This window comes from Apaloderma vittatum, unplaced genomic scaffold (genome assembly GCF_000703405.1).
Source record: "Apaloderma vittatum isolate BGI_N311 unplaced genomic scaffold, ASM70340v1 scaffold13273, whole genome shotgun sequence".
Taxonomy (NCBI): Eukaryota; Metazoa; Chordata; class Aves; order Trogoniformes; family Trogonidae; genus Apaloderma; species Apaloderma vittatum.
The window spans coordinates 1-23,630 of NW_009707563.1; the positions used below are offsets into that span (position 1 = coordinate 1).

Below are 23,630 nucleotides of genomic sequence, written 5' to 3' on the forward strand. Positions count from 1 at the left end.
TGTTGGTGAAGACAAGGTCCAGCATGGCACAGGTCCCTCTGCTTTGAGTTTTGGCAGTTCAGCCATTTAAATTCTTAATTTTATTGTTAATTTGATTCTTCTCTTTTCTCTGTCTCCAATGGATATTTAGGTTTCTGGAACCATTGTGGATAAGAGTGGGCGTACACTCTCAGGCCAGACAGGAGAGGCATTTGTCATTAGTGTTTCCCACAGTAAGCCACTTTGGTAAGGAAATCTGTCTTTCTCTTATTAAGTTGTCTGTAGATTTTTGTTCTCTTTTTAACCATATGCTGTTAGCTAAGTGGAAGCTATACTGACTGTGATCATATCTAATCACATGTATTGCTGATGTGTTCTGCTCTCGTTCCCTCAGCAGAAATTATGTTTCCAAAGAATACTGAATTTTTAAAATATTGCTCTAAATAATCTGTAATTTTGTGTTTGAAACAGCTGCTGAAATCACATTTAGGTCGAAACATTAAAAAAAAAATTCTTAAACTTTAGTTTGCCATCTCCTACTGTCTCGGATTGTACAAGGAGCTAATAAAAAACCTGCTGTGGGCAGGGCTTACACCTCTTTCTTAAAGGAGAGTAGTGTCAGCTCAGAATGTTTCAGGGTGGCTCGAAAGAGCAAATCATAAGATTTCATTCCAGTATTCTGAACTCTTAAAAAACCATATATACTCCCTGAGGTTTTTTTTCAAGGATGTGCATGGCTGTTTTGAGAACTCCTGATGCTTCTATTTATTTGCATTCTTTTCCATTGAGCTTGAGAAATTGAAATAAGTATGAGATTAAGACCTATGGAAATGCATAATATATCAGATATTGGTCATTGTGTGAGGTTCTGCAAGTGAGTTTGAATTGTTCCCTGTTTCTCTATTCTGTGTTTCTATGCCCTGTTCTACCTCCTCCTTGCCTTCTCTTCCCTCTTCACTATTTCTTCTCTCACATTGGTTCACACAAAAACTTACACTGGAAATAGGTGGTTTTTTCCTGGAATATTCTAATCTAAAACATTTAATTCACTGTTAGCAGTGCATGCCGTGCGCATTGTGGTGAGCCATTGTTTGTTTTTACAACAAAATTCCAGCTAAAACGCACAATCTGTCCTCTCAGTGATATGAAAGCAGAAGACTGCATTCACAGCTTTCCTGACTGCCCTTGAGGCTCTACTTTCCCAGACCAGACGGTGCTCCAGAAGTGACATATGGAGACTCTTGGAACAGGGTGGTAGTTGACTCTTCCTCTCAGCATCACAGCCTAGCGATCTGTATTTGGCATGAGTCTGTCTCAGATAATCTTGCTCATAACTCTCTCGTCTCTGAAGAGGAGAGAAGGGCACTGGAGCAGAAATCAAGAATTTATTAAACCATATCTCATAAAAGCTATCTTATGGGTCTGAATGCTTAGGGCCTGCTTCTCATTTGTGCGAAGGCTACTATACAGCACGGTGGCAGAAGGGTTTTAGTTGTGGTAGCAGATTGCATTTAATGTTGTTTCTCTTGCCAAATTGGTACAGAGTGGCTTTAGGCTTGTAAAAAAGCTGATTAATAACAGTCTACTAGGGATTATTTTATATGTGTTTCCTTTTGAGTTTTGTACGTCCTGTTTAGGGTGATGTGTTGTCCTTAAGTCAGTTTGGCTTGGAGCTCCCCCTAGAAAGTGTGTGCTTTGTGCCTGGTTGACACAGGTAGTAGCTGAGAAACTCGCGAACTGTGCTTAGTAAGTGGTTAGAGACATGTGGCAAGCTGCCTGCTATGAAAGGTGCTCAGGTGCAAAGGCTACAGCTCTGTCCAGGAAGGATTTTAGTTGTGGGAGCATGAGTTCCCTTCATGTTTTTGGATCCTGTAATTGTTTCTACTGTGGTAGCATTCAGAAGACGTATGCTGAGTTTAGGGCTCTAATGTGGTGTTTGTTCTGGTCCCAAGGGCGCTCTGCAGCCTCAGCTTTCCCAGGAGCTGATGCGTGAGTGCTGCGCAGAAGTGAGCAAGGGATGGAGGTGATGTTTAGATGAGGGTGTGTGGTGGTTACTACATTAGGGTAGCAGTGATAGCATACCAGCAGTCTGGTTCAAGACTGTTGCCTTATAAAGGTGTGTTTAACAGTTGCTTTTCTCAAATGTTTTCCTTTATGGTGCTGTTGAGTGCTGTGAGGAGTTGATAGTGGCCACAGAAACTACTTTTTGTTTCTGAGTGAAAATGTGTGTGTCTGCTTAGTTTCATTTGGCAGTTTTGAAACAGGTAGTGCTTGGATGGTCTTGTGCTCATAGGTATATTTGTCAGCAACTCCTGTAGTGGGTAATGGTTCAGGCAGTCTGGAGGGTCAGTACCCAGTAAATCAAGTGGGAACATCAAGAAGTGCTTGCTTGCTGAGTGTGCTGTCTGCTTTTACATGATTTCTCTGGTAAGGTGAGGTAAAGGGAGTGACAGGTGAGCTTGTACTCAGAACCAGAGACAGATGGATATTAAAAGTGGAAGGGAGAGATGAAAGTGTCTAATACAGGAGAAAGCTTAAAAAGAGGACATGGGGAGTGTGAGCTGGGAGCTTGTAAATGGAATGGTAACAGTAGGAAATACATTGCATTCATCTACGTTTGATAAGGACAGTCCTGTTAACCCATTTCTTACCTTACTTTGCTTTGAAAATGCTGAGGGATGAGTCCTCACTTGGAAAGAAAATCCAGAACCTCATTGCTCTAACTGTGTATTCCCTGCACCTGTTGTTTGTATCCAAGGGATCTGTATGAAGAATTTAAATATATGTAAACACCAAAGAAAGAAGTGTGAAGAAAAGGATTCTTCTGAAGTTTTTGTGTTTAACTAGAATGACCCATATGAGATACATTAGAAAAAGCACTTTGAAGGTAGAGCTGGCTGTTTGAAAAAAATCATTTATGCTAACCCTTCCCCACACTCCCAAAAAACCCAAAAAACCTACCCCTAAGCTATTGGAAGAAGGGGTTTATGTATTGTTTGGTCTCAAGGACTTGTTGTTCTGTCCAACAAGTGAAACTGGCTGTGCAAGCATTTACTTCTACTACTATTAGAGACCTTATAGTGGCCTTCTAGTACCTGAAGGGGATCTACAAGAATGCTGAGGAGGCCGAGGGGCAATGGTTTTAAACTAGAGCAGGATAGATTTACATTAAACATTAGGAAGAAGTTCTTTACTACGAGGGTGATGAGACACTGGCACAGGTTACTCAGAGAGATGGTGGAGGCCTCATCCCTGGAGACACTCAAGGTCAGGCTTGATGGGGCTCTGAGCAATCTGATCTGGCCGAAGATGTCCCTGCTCGCTGCAGGGAGATTGGACTGGATGACCTTTAAAGGTGCCTTCCAACCCATGCTATGATTCTATGATTCTTGTGCAATTACCAAGCCCCTGCCTACTCCTTGGAGATGGGAGAAAAGTCAAAAACATTTTATGTTCCCAGTGCTGTGCAGGGCTTTATTGCTTTTGACCTCTGAGAAACTAAGTGGGCATGCATGCGTGTTGTTAACTTAGCTATCCGAGTCAGCCGCTGTGGCTCAGCTAGTTAAGACATGTGGCTGTTATCCACTCCTGTTTCAATGGGTTAGCTTGCATCCTGAAATCATTATTCCAGAAAAGGAGAACGCTTTGCTTCATTTTCCTGTTTCAGCAGCACTATGCACACCTTTCGCATTTTGCAGTGCTCATAAGAAGATTTTTAGAATGGTGCAGAGGGATTAGGAAATATAGGTAAAAACTCTTACGTACATTTGGAGTGCAAGTCCCATTTAAGTATCTGCCACTGAATGAAAGAAAACATGATTGTACCTCATGTACAGATAAAGTTGTTGTAGCAGCTTATTCATGCAGTAATACTTTTGCTGTAGTGCTCTTTTGGTTGCTAAGATGTTACAGATTCGTTTGCTCAAGCTTAGTGCTGTCATGAGGCATCTAGGGGAGGCACTTGGTTTCTTCCAAGGATGATGTAATTTATGTATCATTTTTAAAGGAAATGATGAGTTAGCAGCTTGAACCAGGCCTTGCTTTTTGAAACTTTTTCATACTCTTGTAGCACCAGGCTCCTTTCCAGTCTGTCATTCTCATTCCACTTGTTCTCTCTCTCACCTTGAAATTACAGAGCCATCACATTGCTGCAGTTGCTGCCAAAATGCTGCCACATTCCTCCTGGATTTTGAAATGAAATCTTGATTTACTGTTCCCAGTTCAATTGAGTTCAACCCCTTCCCCCTTGAACTTTTCTTCCTCTTGTGGGTTCTCCTTTTGCACAGTCTTGCTATGTTGATGATGATGATGATTAAAGAAGTTGGAGATCAGGTTGGTTTGTAGATGATTGTGGGAGTTAGCAGTTACCAGCACTAACATTTGTCTATTTTGTGTGTGAAAGTGTTGTTTTTCCCTCAAAATAATTTTTGAAAATTTATTTTCCAGTATTGGCTTAAATTGTGCTCTAGGGGCAGTTGAAATGCGACCATTCATTGAAACAATTGGAAAAAATACAACAGCCTACATCATCTGTTACCCCAACGCAGGTGTGTTGGTGCACGTTACTATGCTTAAAGGCAGATGAAATGTAACAAAACTGTTCCATCTCATTGGCAAGATTAGAGTTGAATTAGCATGACAAGATAGTTGTTTTTACTATTAAAAAGAGGTTAAGAATATTTTAAGCTGCTGAAAGTAACTGTTGTTAGTTCTGTTACTGTGAATCCAGAATGCTCTATTGCATAATTAATAATCTATTGAGAAAAGATTGCAAAGGTGATGAGGTATTTTAGTCATTATACAACTGTAGCTACTTTAAATATACCTTTTATGGAATTTAATTCTGTTCTTGTGGGTTTTAAATAAATGGCAATAATGGTAATACTAGAAAAATTATGTTTCAAGGTCTTCCCAATACTTTTGGTGGTTATGATGAAACTCCAGAAGTGACTGCCAAGCATATAAAGGTATGAAATATTTCTTGTGTGTCATATCTGACATACTAGTATACAATAATTCTTTGCTTGTGTTTTATGCATATTTGTTACAGTATTGTGAGTTGGGTTTTGTTGTTTGTTTTTTTTTTCCACTGACTCTGTATGTAATTTGGATTGTTTACGGACAATTTGCTAAGTGGTAGTGATTTGAGGTATCAGGTTACAAAAAATTACTTAAACTCTGACAAAATTACTTTCATGTCCTACACTAAGTAGCTTTCCTGCAGCTTGATCTGTGGGTGTTGCTCATTTGTACTTGTATGTTCTTATTTTTACATCTGAGAATTGCTCAAAAAGCTGAGTGTTTTTCATGAACTTCGTAGAATTTCACAGAATGGTGTGGGTAGGAATCGCTGATGATGGTGATGTTCTAGTGTAGGGTGTCCTTCTGTGTGCCACTTAATCTGTGCAAGACAGAACTGTGTGGTTGAAGCTGCAGTGAGTGAGCAAGAACGCAGTATCTATCTGCTGTGTGTTAATTCCCTTTTATAATACAGCATGACTGGTCTTTGATACTTAACAAAGGTTTTTGTCTGGGGCCTCAGTATAAAATAGGCCAGTCTCAAGGGCAGTTTCCTAAAATTAGGTATTGAGAACGCTTATTAATAAGCTTTGGGAATCCACATCTCAAAACAATTCCTAAGGGAGAAAAAAATATATATACATATATACATATATAAAGATACCTTTATTAACTTGAAACAAAATTATCTTTCCTTCCGTTTTACAGAATTTTGCTTTGGATGGTTTGGTCAACATAGTTGGAGGTTGCTGTGGAACTACACCAGCACATATCAGGTACTTCATAAGCTACAGCTTCAGATGCACTGGGAAGTAAATCAAGTGCTGCTTCTGTGGAACAATATTCCATGGCGTGTCTTAGAGGTTTCTGAAAAGATGGATCACCTGAATGCCAGTAGCAGCAATATATGGAGTAGAAACAACCTGGCTTTCATAGCCATGTGTATCTTGAAGAATGAGTAGAGGCATGGTTCAAACAAGGATTATACCTCTGCTTTTTTGTCCTCTAAAATTGTTTTGGAATTATTCCTCCCTGTTTACAGTTGGGTAGAATAGACTTCCCATCTCTGCTCTTGCTCTTTCTGGCACTCTTAGCTGCAAGGTGAAACTTAAGCTTTCCTTTGATGGTAGAAGGAAGGTGAGCGGGGTTGAAATGTCTGAAGAGGAGGTGTGGGAATGCTCTACAGCTGATGCTAGTCGTGGACAGTCAAAAGGAGCATTTCATACCTTTCTCACTGGAGGTAGGACAGTGGGAAAACCTCCCTTTTTCTCTTGGGCTTGACAGTTCAAAACAAACTGGGAAGAGGTGGTGTGTGAACATATAGAGGACACTATGTGTCGCTCTTCACTGGAGCGAAGAGAGAGTGAGCGTGAACACTATGAGTCATCCTGGCATCTAAGAAATGTGTCTCAGCACAGAACAGTGTTTGTCCCTTTTTTTTTTTTGGCTGCAATCACCAGCAATTACTCAGCTCAGCACATCATGAATACAATAAGAGTCAATGTGGTTGAGGACTGCTTCTGATATCCATCAGGTATCTCACAGTCTGTATTTGATAAGTCTACAGCTTTCTATGTTCAAAGCAAATAGCTATGATAGAATCTTCTGGGAGTAAGTTTTTTGCTTTGGCCACACAAGGTGAAACTAGCTAATTGGTCTTGTCTGCTACAGGGCTAAACTGGAGTTGTAGATGTATGTTTAGTACATTGTGTTTGAGTCTTGTCTGGAGTAGTTTAAACTTTACTTTCCCCTTTCTGTAACTCAGGAAAATTGCTGAAGCTGTGAAATTCTGTAAGCCTCGTGTTCCACCTTCTCTCTTTCAAGGATACATGCTGCTGTCAGGTAAAACGGAGTGTTAACAGTTTGAGCTTTGTAACTTGTGCAACCTCTACAAATTCATTTGCTGTTTTCTGCTGATCAGAAAGGCACTATGAGTTTCTGGTTTTACATGAATCCCGGAAGCTTATGGATGTGTAACCAGATCTAGATCTTACTTCTTTGGCCAAAGGATTAATGGAACGTTTTATTACAGTCTTGTATAATATAACCATGGCAGCATATTTTACTCTGCAAGTCTCAAACACTTTGTAATGATGAGTATCTTCATCCTCACTTTGCAAGAGCAAAGGGTCAGGCACAGAGGGACCAGGCAATTTGACTATGGTTGGTGGCAAAGCTGGGACAAGAGCCTTGTTTACCTGCTGTGAGAGCTGTCCTGTGTTGCCTGATGTTGATCCCGTCTTACTGAGACAGTATTCCAGCAATACCTCCAGGTCTAGAATGTCTTTTGTTTTAGCAAAGTGTGTTCCTCAGCCAGGCTCTCTTTTAAGCCTTTGGGCCATGTATTCTAGTAAAACAGTGCCTTCTTTTTGATCTAGTATTTTCCTCTCAAAGCATTTTAGCGCAAATCATGGTTGGCTTGGGATTTCATGCATTAGCTTATTCTTGTTGTGCTGAAGGCTTGTTTGCCTCTGGATAGCCTGCTGCCCAAGGGTCCCACTTGGACAGTTTCTCTGAACTCGCGTATGTGGGTAAGAGCTGTCCTTGTTTGTCAGTCAGTTCAGTGGGTTGCTTCTCTGGCAGTAGTGGAGTCTTGAGGTAATATAATTGAAGTTGAGAGAAGGTGTCTATGTGCATAGACGTATATGCCCAAAGAATCATAGCTTCACGTCATTTTATGTTGGACAAATTCACTGGTTAAGTCACTGAGGAAGGATAGAAACTTTTGACATATGTGTTGGAAGTTGTTGCATTGCATTTCTTTGCTGTGGTTACTCACTAGATTCTTTGCTGTGGTTACTCATGAGATTTTTGCACATCCTGATGTGCTGAGAAATTACTGTTCTTAAGGAGACGCAAACCTCTGTCTCACAGTTTAGAAAAGAGGTTTCATCTTTCTCACACTTTCTGTTCAGTTTTTACAAATATGTTGAAAAATATCTTTTTAAGGTCTGGAGCCATTCAGAATTGGACCATACACCAACTTCGTTAATATTGGCGAGCGCTGCAATGTTGCAGGATCACGGAAGTTTGCTAAACTCATCATGGCAGGCAACTATGAAGTATACATTTTAACGATAATCTTTATACTTGATGTTCTGATTTTTCATTCCTTCATTGCACTGTGTTACTACTTGCTTGTTTTGCTGGCACAAAGCAATATTCTACACCAGTTTACAAGAGTGAGAAAACAAGGAGAATTTACTTTTCTCACTGTCCTTTGTTTCTCTACTTTTACTATCTCCTAATAAGCTTGTGAGGAGGATTTTACAAGGACTTTTTTTTTTCTTTTTGTTTTTTTTTTCCCCCAAGTGTTACAGGAAACATGACTTTCCGTTTTGAATTAAGTTACAGAGCTGATGATTGTTTAGAAAGTGTCCTAGTCCATGCTGTATCTAGAGGTGGATTAACAGATGAGGGAGGCAGGGAAGTGTATGTCATTCCCGCTACCAACATGTGCGGTACTTGGAATGAATTGTTGTACTGAGCAGCCCTTGCTGTCTTTCTCTCCCTTCTCCGGTCCTGGTCAGCATTGTGGTTGCATCTCATTTTTATATACTTTGATCACTGGCTCCAGCATGGTGTATGAGAATTGCTACAGAAAAAGATGTTTAGAATGTAATTGCTTTCTTGAAACAGATGCAGGGCAGAAATGAAAAGGCTGGAGCGCTCATTCTTCTGTAAATTGTTGCTCTAACATTCAGACAAATAGTAAAGTGACATTTCTTGAGAGCTGAGACTCTGACCAACAGTATGCTCTGCTGTTCTAGTTGATGCAATCAAAATTAAAGCCTTAGTTTTCTAGGAAGTCTGACTCTTAAGCTCGTAGAAGTCATGAAGCAGGTTAGACCTGTTAAATAGAGAGCTTTAAAAACAGATTTTTACGAACTGTGAACAACCAAAAACCTTCTTCATTTTTTGTCTCCTCAGTCTGCAGAGTGGCAAAAAAGACAAAGCAAACAGACATGGGTGTTCAGAGAATTATGTGCCGTCGAGGGAGAGCTTTAGTATTTCCTTCTTGGCACTTAGTGGTTATTCTGTGGCTGGAAAAAAATGTCAACCTCCCTCCAGAAATGGAGTACTCTGTGTTATAAAACAGCAAAGCTTGTGATGCGAGACCCTTATGTCATGCCATTGCAGAGAATGTTTTCCCAAAATCTTGTGCAGTCAGAAGGCCTTGTTAACACACAAATCGTAAATAATTCAATTAAGCACATGACCAACTGTCTAAAATCAATGAGACTACCAGCACATTAGGTCTCTGGTGCCATGTTTTTGTGAACAAATTAGTTATCAGATGTGCCATGCTAACAACTTTTGGATGTTGTTTTACGTCACAGACCATTTATTTTGTTCTTTTATGGGATGCCTTTTAAGTTTTAAAATTTTTGGCTGCATGCTTGATTTAGAAAAGTGAAATACTGCTGTGAGAATGACTAGGCTTTTGTCTACTTACTTGGGGTTCTTTTTTTTTTTTGACTTTCTTCTTTAGGAAGCCCTCAGTGTAGCCAAATTGCAAGTTGAGATGGGAGCCCAAGTTCTTGACATAAATATGGATGATGGGATGCTGGATGGCCCTGCTGCAATGACCAGATTTTGTAACTTGATTTCTTCAGAACCTGATATTGCAAAGGTTGTAATTTAATCACTCCAAAGCACTATAAAGAAAATTTTATTGAATTGGAAATTGCATTTCAGAAAATTTTGATATTGATTTATTTATGAACTGGTTTAGGTGCTTAATAAGCCGATGTGGGTGTCTCCCAAGAGGAATAGGTACTGTAATAGGGAAGGTTTTGGGGGAAACAGAGGTTTAAACACTTTCTATCTGATTTCAACTAAATGTATGCCAGTCCTTTTTGTTGTTTAGAAAAGCTGAATGCAGGTTCCTTTTGCAGCAGTTATTAGCCAAAATCTATATTGGCAGTGCATAATAATGTTGCTTTCCACAAAACTTAAAGTTGTGGATATAGGATGGATTTCTAAGATCCTTTGGCAATGTGCGCTCTTTAAAAATGAGTATCTGATTCAGAAACGCAAGACAATACAAGGAGTAGAGATCTTGCCGTAGAAGCTCTTGATTTAAATTCCAAGTGAATCTACAGATAACATATGGAAACTTTTTATTTATAAATACTGATGAATGTTGTGTGCATTTTTATGTCCAAATGAGCAAACAGCACGTGGAACTCCTAACTGGTATGTATTCCCCTGGCTTTCTTCTGTTATTTACAGGTGCCACTATGCATTGACTCCTCAAATTTTTCAGTGATTGAAGCAGGTTTGAAATGTTGCCAAGGGAAATGCATTGTTAACAGCATCAGTCTGAAGGAAGGTGAGGAAGACTTTTTGGAGAAAGCAAGGAAAATTAAGTTGTATGGAGCAGCTGTGGTTGTCATGGCTTTTGATGAAATGGGGCAGGTGAGTGATTTAGAGGAGAGCTATTTTTCTTCTAGAGTGGAAGGCTTTCTTACTCAGGTGCAAGACAGGCACAGGTGATTGAAGGAGGTCTGTATATTCTTAGCAATAATTTTGACCCTGTTAGTAAGCATTTTTTATGCTGCTCACTTGTTTGAGGAATCCTAGTACTGCTCTAAGTGTAGCTCTGCTAGCACAGGACTGTATTTCTTGGTATTCAGCCACGTTGAACTCTTCTTTCCTTTGTAGAAGATTTTTTTTTAGTTCAGAAACTGATTTTTGCATGAGACTGGAATCTTTGAGTTAATTTAGTTTTGGAAAAAAACCACATCTTAAATTTTGCATAGGATGATGAAATGTTGGGGAACAAAATTGTTTTTAATGAGTTGAGTCAAATTCCAAGTACAGGTGTGGTCATATTTTTTAATACAAATTTCTTATATATAAGATTTTTTAATATTTGTCGTGTTCAGATTCTCAGTCTTGAGCCACTGGAACTATAAATGATTTCTGGGAAGTTTATTGTTTTGTGTTTTCTGTAGGTTTCACGTCAGAATTCTTTTTCTCCACTAGGCAACAGAAACAGAAACCAAGATTGCAATCTGTTCCAGAGCTTATCACCTCCTTGTAGAAAAAGTGCACTTCAATCCAAATGATATAATATTTGACCCTAATATTTTGACCATAGGAACTGGAATGGAAGAACATAACCTGTATGCCATAAATTTTATCAACGCTACTAAAACCATAAAAGTGAGTTGTAAGCTTATTTTAACTTGAAATATTTTGCTGAGATTATTTAAAAACGCAAACCACTGGAAAACAGAACAACACCCCTTACCCCTGAACAAAACCAGCAACAAAACACTGCTGCAGAATGATAGATGTTTTAAATTGTCAAGGGAGGCTGTTCTTCTGAAGTACAGCCATTCCTGATATTGCTGTATTTCCAATAGAACTTCAAAAAGTTCTATAAATATATTTCAATCCATTATCTCTACTCTAAGTATACTATATTAATTGAGGCAACAATCACATTCGTGTTCTAGCTAAAAGGACCCCTTTGAAGGTATGTGAAAGCTGCCTTTTCAAATTATTAATAACTTCCATTATTGTGGAAGGGACTTGTGCAGTGACCTGACTTTTTATTTAGCCAAAATGTGTACAAGGAGGTACAACAGTGGAGGGCATCACCTGAAACAGCCAAGGAAGCTGCACTGTTGAGTTTCACGGGGCAAATTGATCTGTCTGGAAATGCTTTGGCAGTAGCAGTCTGGGACTTGAACACCCCACAGGCTGTTTTGCCACCACAGGACTGCTAGGAGGGAGGTTGCACCCTTGAACTTAGCTGCTCTGCTCCAGCCTGCTCCTGAGCTCTGCCAGCAGGCGGCTTGCCTGCTCCTGCTTCCAGAGGAGTGGTGGATGGAAGAGCCATAAGTAGGTCTGCATGAGGAAAATCTGGAATGCTGCTGTGGGAGAATTGAAATGTTTAGAATAGCAGCTATGACTGTGGGAACCATGGTAGTTGCTTACAAATAACTAGGCTGGCTCTTTTAATTATATCTTTTTCTACAGAGATTTGAATTGCTTTTTATTAATTTGAGTAAATAGAAGGATCTGAAACAGGAAAGAGAAACAGCACATAGCCAATGCATCGCAGCTCAGGGGCCAACTGTTGTATGGACTGAATGCTTTGCTTAGATTTCCTTTTTGGAAATCAATTTTCTAAATAGCTATGTGCAATTCCTGTAGGAAACACTGCCAGGAGCCAGGATAAGTGGAGGTCTTTCCAATCTGTCTTTCTCCTTTCGAGGAATGGATGCCATTCGAGAAGCAATGCATGGGGTGTTCCTTTACCACGCAATTAAGGTACGATGTGCTTTTGGCTTCCATGTGTTTGTACTTGGCAGATGTGCAGTGCTATCTGACAGCCCTGTCTGGAGGATTCTGTGTATTTGTTTTTCAGTATGGCATGGACATGGGAATTGTGAATGCTGGGAATCTGCCAGTGTATGATGATATCCACAAGGAATTGCTACAGCTCTGTGAGAATCTAATCTGGAACAAAGATCCTGATGCGACAGAGAAACTTCTACATTATGCTCAGGTAATTTCTAATTTTAAGCTCTTAAGTAGTTAGCTTAGCATCTGGACTTTATCACCTCCCTGTTAATGGTAGGTAGAACAGCCTGTAAACAGTGCTTATCAATCTAACAGTGGGTCTTAGAAGTTACTAATGATATTACAAGTGGTTCAGTTATTAGTACATAATAAAATGTGAATGCTGTAATAGATTGACCATGTCCAGTGTCTTGAAAGATCCTACACCAGTGTTTTTCATATGCTTCCGAAGACCAAGCTGCATAGGTGTTCTTTAAAAAAAAACCAGAAGGACAAACCCCAAAATGATAAAAAGCCAAAAATCCCAACCAGAGTCCCCCTAAACAAAAAAAACCACCCTCACAAACAAACCCCAGAAAAGGCCAACCCACAGGCAAAGCAAGCCTAGGTGCTGGAGCTTAGTTGACAAGGGCACTAGGGGAAACAAAGAGTAAACCTGTCTCTTGGGTGATGATGGTTTGCTTGGAGCAGATGTCAAGTAGTTGTTGTGGTCCTTGGCTGTGTCATAGACTTCCAGTTCATGTATTTAGTGGTTTTGACATGCTGTAATGATGGTAGTGATAAAAGACAAAGATTACATTCCTGAAGGTTTCCAGATTATCAGCCATAAGACAGCTGGTGAAATCGTTTTCTGAACAGAATGTACAGCAAAAACCTCTCTGGGTTAGCTGGCTCTTAAGTTTAAGTGCACAAGAAGCTCTGCATGCCTGTTTTGTAGCTCCTGGAGGTATTCTTTCTGTGCGCTGCTTCATTTGGTTTATAGTTTGCCCTATGGTGGTGTGTGCTTTTTAGGAATAGTGGCAACGTGTTGACAACCGGTATGGGAAGGCTCTCCCTGTCCCTTGTGCTTAGGCTGTTTCATGTGGTTCTCTTAGTGCCTAAACAATTCACCTGGGAGTGATCTTGTCTATATAAGCAGAGTTTTGCCATTAGGGTGTTCAGGGCTGCATAAAGAGGAGGAAAAAAATTAGGAGGATTACAAAGGAATTGCTTAAGCAGGTATTTATGCAGAAGGCAGAATGTGAATTTAAATGGAGCATTAAAAGTAGAAATGGAAGTAGATGCTGTCTCCTAGGTCTAGAAGTTGGAATTTCTTCTCTTATTCATGGTTCTAGTTTCACTATGGGAGTGAAACGGTCCCCAGTTGCAAAAAAAAAAAGAGAGACAGCCTTGATTTAAAACATGCTTAAAAGCTCTATCAAAATGTAACATAAAATATTACAACTTTCAAATTCTCACTGCAGGTAAGCATCCTGATTTGGATTTTATTGTGATTCTGGGCAAATGTGAGAGTCCAAATATGTAGTTACTTACAGCCAATGAGAAGGATTATTACATGAGGTTTTAGAGTTTGAGGTGTATTTCAAAATATTTATTCAGACCTTCCTCTGATATAGTACAACTGAATGACTCTAGGTTCTTTTGTCTGAAGCTGTTTTGTTTTTTTTCTTTCTAATACAAAGGTGTATTTATTAGTCAGTAAATACATATGTTTGTTTGATTTCTGATTACTGCAGTTCATTTTGCACAAAGAACATAGAATATGAAGTCTCATATCAAGTATTGGACCTCTAACTAGTTCCTTCAGGTAGTAGTAATGTACCTCTCCAGTTGCTTGAATGCTAGATCTGTGGGGAAAAATTAAGAACTTATTCCTTGCAGATTTAGGAGATCAGTCTTCAATTGAAATTTGAGATTAAAAACCGTAATTCCTAATGGCAGACATTCTCAAACTGAAACTTTGTCCCGTTTATGGCACTGGGAGTTGTGCTTGCAAAGACAATTTTTTTCTCCCTCAGCAAACACTACAGTCATCCTGTTTTTAAAGATCTGCATGTAGTACTTGCCACTGTGTGCATGTACTGCTTGGCACTGTGGTCCCGGCATGTCCACCCTCCTCTGTGGGTTATTTTTAAGTTGGAATGGTTCTGTTGCTGAAGTCTGGCCAGAGATCGAGGAGCACTTGATACCTTTTCATTGAATCTCAGAAGGGCTGAGGTGAGAAAGGACCTCTGGAGATCATCTGGTACAAGGCCCTTGCTCAGAGCAGAGTCAGCAAGAGCAAGTTGCTCAGGGACATCTCCAGTTGAGTTTTCTCTAAGGATAGAGACTCTACAACACCTTTACGCAATATTTTCCCTTTTCTTTCATTCCCTTTTTACAAACTAGACTTATGAGGGCAATAAGGTTTGGCAAGGAGAGGCTGTGAAGTTAGCAAACATTCATATAAATGTGAATGAAAACTTTGTCTAGTCTCTGTTCCCATGGGTGAGTTCTTGTTTTCTTTCCCCGTGGCTCTATCTTTGAAAACTTGGTGATAAGCGCTGAAAAGTATAGGAGGTTCATAAGGACTGAAAGATGTCAGATTATGTCAAATAACCGAGGGAGGAAAGGAAATTACTTGCTGCAAGTGTGGTTAAAGTCATGCATAGGATGCTTTGCCATAGGTTGTCCTGGGGTGAGTGCTTACCAGCTTTCTTGCATTGTGAAGCCCTTATCGTCTTAGCATTCATAGGAAAGGGGAGTGTGAGGTGAAGAGAATATGTGAGGGTTTGGGACCATCTCTGTGCTTGAGAAACAGTAGTTCTGTAGGCCGCCTGATTGAAAACACATCTGTGATATGGAATAACATAACCCTATTCCAGCAGAAACTGAATTAGTGCCAAATTAATTAGAATTTTAAAATGTTTAGTGTATGAGCCAGGAATCAATTTAAATTTTGTTCCCAGAAGTAAACCCCTTAGGATTAGTCATTTTATCATTTTTAAGAGTGTGAAAATTATTAAACTGCTCCCTCTTTTTTTTTAATTTTTTTTTTCCACTTTGTTTTGTTTACATTCTCATTGAGGTATATACTTTTTGGGAAGTAGACCCCCTAAACAGTACATCACACATATTTGCAATATGATTTCCATTAATATAAAAAACCCTTTTGAATAATCTAAAATTATTTTCTGGGCCAGTACTTCAAATTATCCTCACTGTTCTAAAAGTAGTCTGTAGTTTTACTTTTTATGCTTGCAAGCTCCTATGGTTGTGTTTCCTTTTCAGAATCATGCCCAAGGAGGAAGAAAAGTTGTACAGACTGATGAGTGGCGGAAAAGCTCTGTGGAGGAAAGGCTGGAATATGCTCTCATAAAGGTGAATCTGGCAGAAAACTGTCCTATTCATCAGCTTGGAGACACAGTATCAGCTCAGACTTTAAACTTTTGGCTTTAGAAATTTTTCAGCTGCCATTCTTTTAAAAGCTATTAATTAGTAATGATTAGTAGATTTAAGTAATATGTTTAACTTCAATAACAGAGAAAATTGTAGTGATTTCTCGTTAAACCTCACGAGTTGAAGTCCGTGATGCTTAATTTATTTCGCTAGTGTTGGTAGAAAGGTACTGGTTTTTACTTTGTAACATTTTTGCTTTCTAGACTTGTTTTTGATCCTTTAACAGTACTGCACTAAGTGGTGCTTATGCTGACAAAGCAATCTTTGGATATTTGATTTTCCTTATGACATGGTTAAGAAAAGAAACAAACCTGTTAATACTGTGGACTCTTGCTTTGAATAACTTTGTATACCAAAGAACTATAGTGTTTTGTTTACTAAGAAAACCTAGTTTAAATACACATCTGAGGTATATAAAGTATCTGATTGTACTTGCATTGTGATTTTTTTTGGGGGGGAGGGACAAGGCAACTAAATAAAAACTGTATTTCTAGTAAAATAAAAACCTCTCTTTCCGCCCCCACTCTCCCCCCCCGCCCCAGGGTGTTGAGAAGTATGTCACTGAAGATACAGAAGAAGCAAGATTAAATCAGGAAAAGTATCCTAGACCTCTAAATGTGATTGAAGGGCCTTTGATGAATGGCATGAAAATAGTTGGTGATCTTTTTGGTGCTGGAAAGATGTTTCTGCCTCAGGTAATGAGAAAATGATTTCATGCATTTTCCTATTTTGCAAAAACTAGCATTTTTAAATGTAGCCAAAACATTCTAAGAAGCTTCTAAGAAGCAGCCCTGTTTTTTCCTTTATTTTGGAACTTTCTTTATGTAGATTTACATGTTTATTTCCTTTCTTCCTGAGGTTTTTTTGCTTTGTTTGAAGTGCAGTTTTAAGTCTGGGTCTGTGAGAAAGAACAAGAGAGAAAGAAGACCCAAATAAAAATAACTGTGTTTAGCATGTTCCAAGCCTAGGCCTGTTTGTAGCTGGAGTGGTCTGAGAGGTTGCGCTGTGAAAGCAAATGTCATGCCTAGACCTACCACAGAACACTCTGCAAAGCTGGAATCCACGTTTTCAAATGAAGTTTTGTTTGTTGTTTGTGTTAGGTATAAAAGAAAGCTGAGAGAAATCCGAGACTCTTCCTCTATACCTGATCTTTTATAGTTTATTTCCCTTGCCTCTATTTCTATGCAGGTGATAAAGTCTGCTCGAGTTATGAAGAAAGCAGTTGGCCACCTTATTCCCTATATGGAAAAAGAAAGAGAGGAGAGGAGAGCCAAACGAGGCAGCATAGAGGAAGAGGCAAGACACAGTCCTTTGTGCTGTAACTCTTTCATAGCATGCCATAACAAAAATAGAAATTATCTTTTGCTGGTGATATGTATTCAGCTTTCATGCAGCTTCGATGCAGTCATATGGAAACTGATAGTCTTGGCATAATTTGAAGTAGGTCTGAAAGTCATTAAGTGCAGATTTTGTGGAACTTTGGTGTATGCCTAAGCTGTTGTCACAAATTTACTAAACAATGACATAAACCTATGTAGGCCCTTTGTACCAGTGTTACTTATTTCTTTTATTTTTGTAGGCAGTTAATTCTACTGTTATTTATTTATGGTACTTTAAACTTCATGGAAATTTTGCCATTTGTTTCTACTACTTCTGCCCTCAGTGAACTCTAGAACTCCCTTTTGCACCTTAAGAGGCTGTTACCATTTTTCTCTTCTTAAACTCTTTACTTCCTCCTAGCCCTAACTGTTCTCACAGCTAAAAAACCCAAACTCTTCCATCCTTTTTCTTCATAGATTATGACTTCCAAGATTTTTATGATAGAATAGTATACTCATTGCATGTGCAGCCATGGCCATTTTGCAGGGGACAATTGTTTATGAAAACAAGGTCTGAATATAGTTTTCTCTTCATCTGTGTGTTTTCCCACCAGTATCTGAAGACTGCTCTTTATATAATATATAAAATATATGTAATTGAAAATATCCAATGATTTTCAGATACTTGTGACTCTTTCCTTTACAGTCTTTCCTTTTTCTGTTTCACAGCCAGAGGTGGTGATGCTGGAGCAGAGTTTTATCAACTACTTGTGCGTTTACTTGACTTAATTTCTTCCAAACTTCCTTAATGGAATATGTGATAGCAGCATTGGAAAGTGAAGATATAGGATGCCCTTTGTTTTTCCATACTGACAAGATTCTGTTCAGTAGAAAGAGAGTTCAGATGAACTGGAAAAAATTCCATTTAAATACTCATGTCTGCTGTTTCCTACTATATATATGATATATATGTGATAAGTGATTATAGTTTTGGTTGTTAATTATTTTTCTTCTCTTGTCTTTGTCTGACTATAAAATTTAGATTTGTTGTACGTTTACTTTTCTTCAGTTTTTTGGAACCTTACCTTGTCTTCATGAATTCTCAGATGCAATAGCTATTAATCAGAATCTGGTATTTAGCACAGGAAAAAAAGGAAGAATAACAAAATTTCTCTGAACTATGACACTTAGTTTCCCTTCTGTGGATTTTTGAGTGGTGTTGTGGATCTATTGTGTGTTGGTCCAGCATAAATATAATGAATACAGCAAATAAAGACACTAAGAAAAATGCCCTGCTAATCCTGACAGAAGAAGGAGAATCCCTAGTCTCTCTTCCCAAGCTCTTTCTGGATGTGAAGAAGGTGTCTTCTCTCCAGTATCTCAAGCAGATCTGTTCTCTGGCTGTCATGAGTCACCTTTCTATGTGTCATCTCTCTTCTGCTCATGCTGTTCTTTTTTATTTTAATTCAGGTGACAGTGCCACTATTTGGCACCTTCTGGTTTGTTCTGATGCTATTTGAAGTCAGTTAAAATCATTACCCCAATGCCTCCATGAACACTGGAGTAGGATCTACTGTGAACCCTCTGGCACTTAATCCTCTGGCTAAAAAGAAGTGGAATTTGAGAAGTTCTTAAAAGTACAGCAAACACTCCGAAGAGACTGTGTGACTGAAAAGAGCAGGAGGGAAAAAGTAGGGCTTCTGCCTTCTGCTGAGCAAGGGATGTCGTGCTGCCATCTTCTTCAAAAAAACGTTGTCAGTGTATAGAGAATTCGTGAGAGTTCAAAACAGCTGCATCTATCTCCAAAGTCAGATGTTGATCTGAAGGAAGGTGATTTGCAGACTGGTAGCTTATCTGTCTGATGTTACCCAGGCTGCTGTAAAACCTCCATGACAGTTTTAGTCACAGACTGCCAGGAAATGCAAAGTGTTAATGGTTACATTTCAAGATAAATAGCTGTGGCTGTGGATCTCTATTAAGATTAAAAAAAAGAAGGTCTTTGGATGTTTGCCCAGAACTTGAGGACCTCCTTGCTTGAGACAATTGAAATCACAGTGTGCCCTAAATAGGGTTTAATTAAAATGGCTTGTGCTCTGGCCCATGTTGTTTACTGCCCAGCACAAATTTTCCTTATTCTCATGTGCAAACCCATTTTTTTCCCTTGGATAACAATCACTAGTTAAGTCATCAGTAGCTAATGAGTGTGATACCTGTGGGCAGCACTTTTTGTTCTTCCTTCAGTCCTTGATTAATCTCTTTCCCCGGTTTTCTCTTATGGTCCAGCAGTGTATTTTCAGCTGCAGATATGTTTTTTGACATATTGAGATGGCTGACTTGCAGACCTCCATTTTGCCTTCTCTGTTCCCCGGTCTTCATTTAAACAGGAGTGCTGTGGGGATAATAGATTTTAGTAAACAGCAGCATTGGTGGGGATTCAGGGATTTAGTTCAACAAATGTGTTAGGACCGTGGGAAATGCTAGTATCACTCTTGATAATATATCTAGTCTTTTTCACCCAGAAAATTGCAACTACAGAAGGCAATGTACATTCATGAACTAGAGAGCTACTTGATACTGTCCAGAAATATGCTTCATAGAAGGATCTAATCTTCTAGTTCTGCCATTTGCAAAGGAGATGAGATACTGACAGAAAAAATATTTTGCAATTTCATACAGAATATGCTCAGGTTTCCACTTTATTTAAATTCAGTGCAATTTAAATGGTGTGTTACTGGTATCTGATCCTGCAGCAACTCAGACCTGGCACTGCGGGAGCCTGGAGCTGCTCCAAATGACAACGTTGATGATACACTTTAAAATGTGTCGCAAAGGCCTGTGTCTTGGTGGAGAATTCCTATAGGAGGTTCCACTGTTGCCCTGCTGGTAGGTCCCCTTTGCCAGGGCTGAATACCGTCTCGCCTAGAACCAGTTTGTGACAGTACAGCTTCCCTTCTTCAAGGAGATCCTTTTTCCAGCCTGGTTGTTCAGCTCAGGCAGTCTGAAGTAGCCTGATCACTGCACTGAAACGTCTCCCTTGCTATTTGTCTTGCATAACAAGTTAGTCTCTTCTTTTGCTAATTCCTTTCATTCTTCTCAGCATTGCATTGAAAGATTGTTCTTGATACACAAGCAGGCGTGTAATTATGAGTGTTCATACCCTTTTGTCCTAAATACTTAATCTATTTGAACTCCCTGTTGGTGAGGTTTCTATTTGGAGCAGAGGTACCTTAGGAGTTCAGTTATCACACTGCCCAAAATGCTATCCAAATTGGAATTTTTTTATCTGCTATTTTGTTTTTTTAACACAGATTTTTTTTTTTAGTAATGTGCAGAATTTGCAAGAATAATTCTCATGCAAGTTTTTATTATCTGAATCTTTTAAAATAGTTTCTACTATTGACTTATATTACCTCTGCTACACTTTGCAATTGCTTATACTAGAGTAGGAGTCTCGGTCATGGATTAGAATTGCACTTTTGAAGGGTCTGTGCAAACAGACTCAGGCTTCTGTGTAATTTAACTCTTATGTTATTTATTCGACTTTCAGGATCCTTATCATGGTACAATAGTGCTAGCAACTGTGAAAGGAGATGTACATGATATTGGCAAGAACATTGTAGGAGTCGTTCTGGGCTGCAACAACTTCAGGTAAAGAGGCTAACATTCGGTAGCTGGGAGCACAACTGTATCATGCTAGCTGATTCATACATTAGGCTAGATGGAGCTGTGGGGGTAAGAGGTGGGCATTTCTTGGGAACCATCCTCTGTTCCCCACGTTGTGGTTGGGAACACATATCATACCAGCTATTGCTAATGGGGAGAGGCAAGGAGGAGTATACCTTCCTCTTTTAATACGTTTTTCCTAATAAATTGGCATTTGACAGTTTAACATCAGCTGAAACATAGATAAAGGCATAATTTTTTGCTTTGTTTTATATTAGTTAATGTCTCAAACATGTAAGTAAAATATCTGAAGAAATCAGATATGACAATTGTGGTAGACAAGACTATGATTTGTATGTTATTTTGGGAAAAAGGAAGTCTTGTAAGATTCAAGTGAAGCTTTTAATGTGTTTTTCAAGCTGTTTGTTAACTACAAAGTTTAAAAAAACTTGCTGGGGTGTGTTTTGTTAAATAAGAGATGAGATTCTTATCCTGTTTCTGAGCTTCAAAAGACAACTTCAAGTCAAGTCAGCTCTTTCAAGGCCCGTGTACATGCAACAGGGCTGGCAACAGTATTGGAATGAACGGTCACTTTCCATCAGAGCCCCTGGTCAGATGTTTGTCAAATGTTGCTTGAATCTGCTTGAATCTGCTTGAATCTGCTTTGGAACCCTTTCTTACAGTTCATTCCTTTAGTTTTGTATTTGACTTGGGGCTGTAATTTGCCCTAAAAAGAGCCAAAACAATCTCTTCATTTTAAAACACACAGGGTTCAAGTCAGTAGCAGTCCTGTGTGTATGCACTATATTCTGTTTTGTTATATTTTGAAATTCTGTTGATTGTTTTCAGGCTTTCTTGAGCCTTATTTCGACTCTCTGAACTGAAGCCATAGTGTTTTCTGTCACCATGAGTATGAGTGAGGCTGAAGGAAACTAGCAGGCTGGATTGGCTTCCCTGAAAAACATAAAAACCTTGGCAGTGGCAAGGGTTAACAGGAATACAGTGGTAGCAAGGGAAGCGCAGTGTCTCATTTCATAAAATGTGTGCTTTAGTAAGACAAAAAAGCCTTGATGTGAATCATCTTGTATTCCTGACATAAGATAGGATGTCAACAAAATCTTCCCATATTGTCCAAGTAACTTCAGAAATGCCACTGGTGTTGGTTAACCCTGGCAGGCAGCTAAGCACCACGTAGCCATTCACTCACTTCCACCCAGGCAACCTCAGTGGGATGGGGAAAGAGGAAAGAAAGAAAAAAAACCAAGAAGAATTGTGAGTGGTGATAAAAATGATTGGTAAGTGAAAGACAGGTCAAAAAACCCAAGCAAGCGATGCCAAGGCAATTGCTCTCCACCTGCCAAATACAGAGTGATGCCTAGCCAGTTCCTGAACAAAAGGTGGCTAACCACCGCTAAACCCCTTCCTCTCCCTTTTTGATTGCTGAGGATGACATCTTATGCTGTGGAATATTTCTTTGGTTAGTTTAGGTCATCTGGCTGTGTCTGCTCCCAACCTCTTGGGCTCCTTCCAGTCTATTCCCTGACGTGTTACAGAGCGAAACAGAGAAGGCCTTGATACTGGACAAACACTATTCATCAACAGTTAAAGATATTGGCCTGTTATCAACACTATTTTTGTTGTAGATCTAAAACACAGCACCATACTAGCTGCTATGAAGAAAGTTAACTCTGTCTCATCCAGACTCAGTAAAACCAGCAAAAAAAGTATTTTACAAAAAAGCACTTCTTATACTAATGTTTTTTATATACTGCATCATCTGGGACACTCTGTTAAAAATTTTGCCAGACTCAGAGGTATTTCCTATATAAAATTTCCCAGCAGAAATCTTAAGAGAAACACACAAGTAAATGAAAATCTCAATTCTAACTTCAGTTTTAGGTCAGTCATTTACAGTAAGAGCAATGTATTTGCCCCTTCACAGAAATTTGACCTGTTTTTTAAAAAAATCTTGTGTCATCTCACTTCTTTTCACAGAGTTATTGATTTAGGAGTCATGACTCCATGTGATAAGATATTGAGAGCTGCTGTTGAGAACAAAGCAGGTATAGAGAGATTTCATTAGTACTCCCGAATTGTTTGATTTTAAACGTCATTCATTTTTGGTTTGGTGTTTGTTTTTTTTTTTATTGCTAGTCATCACATTCCTATGCTGTCTATAATTTGTCAGACTATCTTCAGATAAATCAGAACTTTTGCATTAACAATAGTAATTACTTAGTATTTGGCAGTTCTCTGAAACTTAGACCTGTATCAGAATGACAACTCCGAGAGAGATGTTTTAGTTTTTGTTTTACGTGAGGGTAAATGGATACTTGGAAAGATTAAATAACTTCATGTTAGGTCTTAAATCAGTAGAAGAACTTGGAATTCAGTGTGCCAGGTCATTGGGTGTAAAATCAGGAGTGAATTGTTCTAATAAATAATGAACTTTCTGAAACAAGTTGCAGTTGCTTTGAAACAGTCCGTTGCATCTTGGAAAAGATGAATTGTGTGAAACGTAGAGGGTGAAGTTTGAAAGCATTTGCTGTTTCTAAGAGCAGAGTTTATAATTATTTTCTCTTATTTCGCTCCTCAGTGACGAACTTATGAGCTTTGGAGCTTGCTAATCAGAAGTGCTGTGTATTTATTGCTGAAATTAGAGCAGTAGGTGCTCAGCAGTTGTGAAAACTGAGAAATATCTTAAACTAGGGGTTTGGAATCATTTTCATTCTTGGAAAGCTCTTTCACTTTCTAATTAGGTCAAACCTATTTCTAGACTAGTGACTACGTTGCTTTTTTCTCACTATTTTCTATTTGACGTGTGAAGCTGTCTGATGTATGGACGAAACCTTTCTGTAATAACTTCTATGTCTTTCTAAAGTGGACTTGCTA

General features: G+C 39.0%; 1 protein-coding gene across 2 annotated transcripts in view; it reads left to right on the plus strand.

Annotated features, from left to right (window-relative positions):
- The first annotated feature begins 130 nt into the window (after positions 1-130).
- MTR (5-methyltetrahydrofolate-homocysteine methyltransferase) overlaps positions 131-23,630 on the plus strand; it is a 36,929-nt gene continuing 13,429 nt past the window's right edge. The window contains exons 1-16 of one of the 2 annotated variants that reach the window (XM_009866257.1): positions 131-225; positions 4,426-4,526; positions 4,885-4,946; positions 5,707-5,774; positions 6,764-6,840; positions 7,948-8,060; positions 9,491-9,631; positions 10,234-10,419; positions 10,990-11,169; positions 12,169-12,285; positions 12,383-12,523; positions 15,589-15,678; positions 16,299-16,451; positions 16,945-17,052; positions 20,623-20,723; positions 22,734-22,801. In XM_009866257.1, coding sequence (XP_009864559.1) covers positions 4,460-4,526; positions 4,885-4,946; positions 5,707-5,774; positions 6,764-6,840; positions 7,948-8,060; positions 9,491-9,631; positions 10,234-10,419; positions 10,990-11,169; positions 12,169-12,285; positions 12,383-12,523; positions 15,589-15,678; positions 16,299-16,451; positions 16,945-17,052; positions 20,623-20,723; positions 22,734-22,801 — 1,672 coding nt within the window. In that variant the 5' untranslated portion in view covers positions 131-225; positions 4,426-4,459. The remainder of the gene's footprint in view (positions 226-4,425; positions 4,527-4,884; positions 4,947-5,706; positions 5,775-6,763; positions 6,841-7,947; positions 8,061-9,490; positions 9,632-10,233; positions 10,420-10,989; positions 11,170-12,168; positions 12,286-12,382; positions 12,524-15,588; positions 15,679-16,298; positions 16,452-16,944; positions 17,053-20,622; positions 20,724-22,733; positions 22,802-23,630) is intronic. The other variant, XM_009866258.1, reaches the window with a different exon arrangement.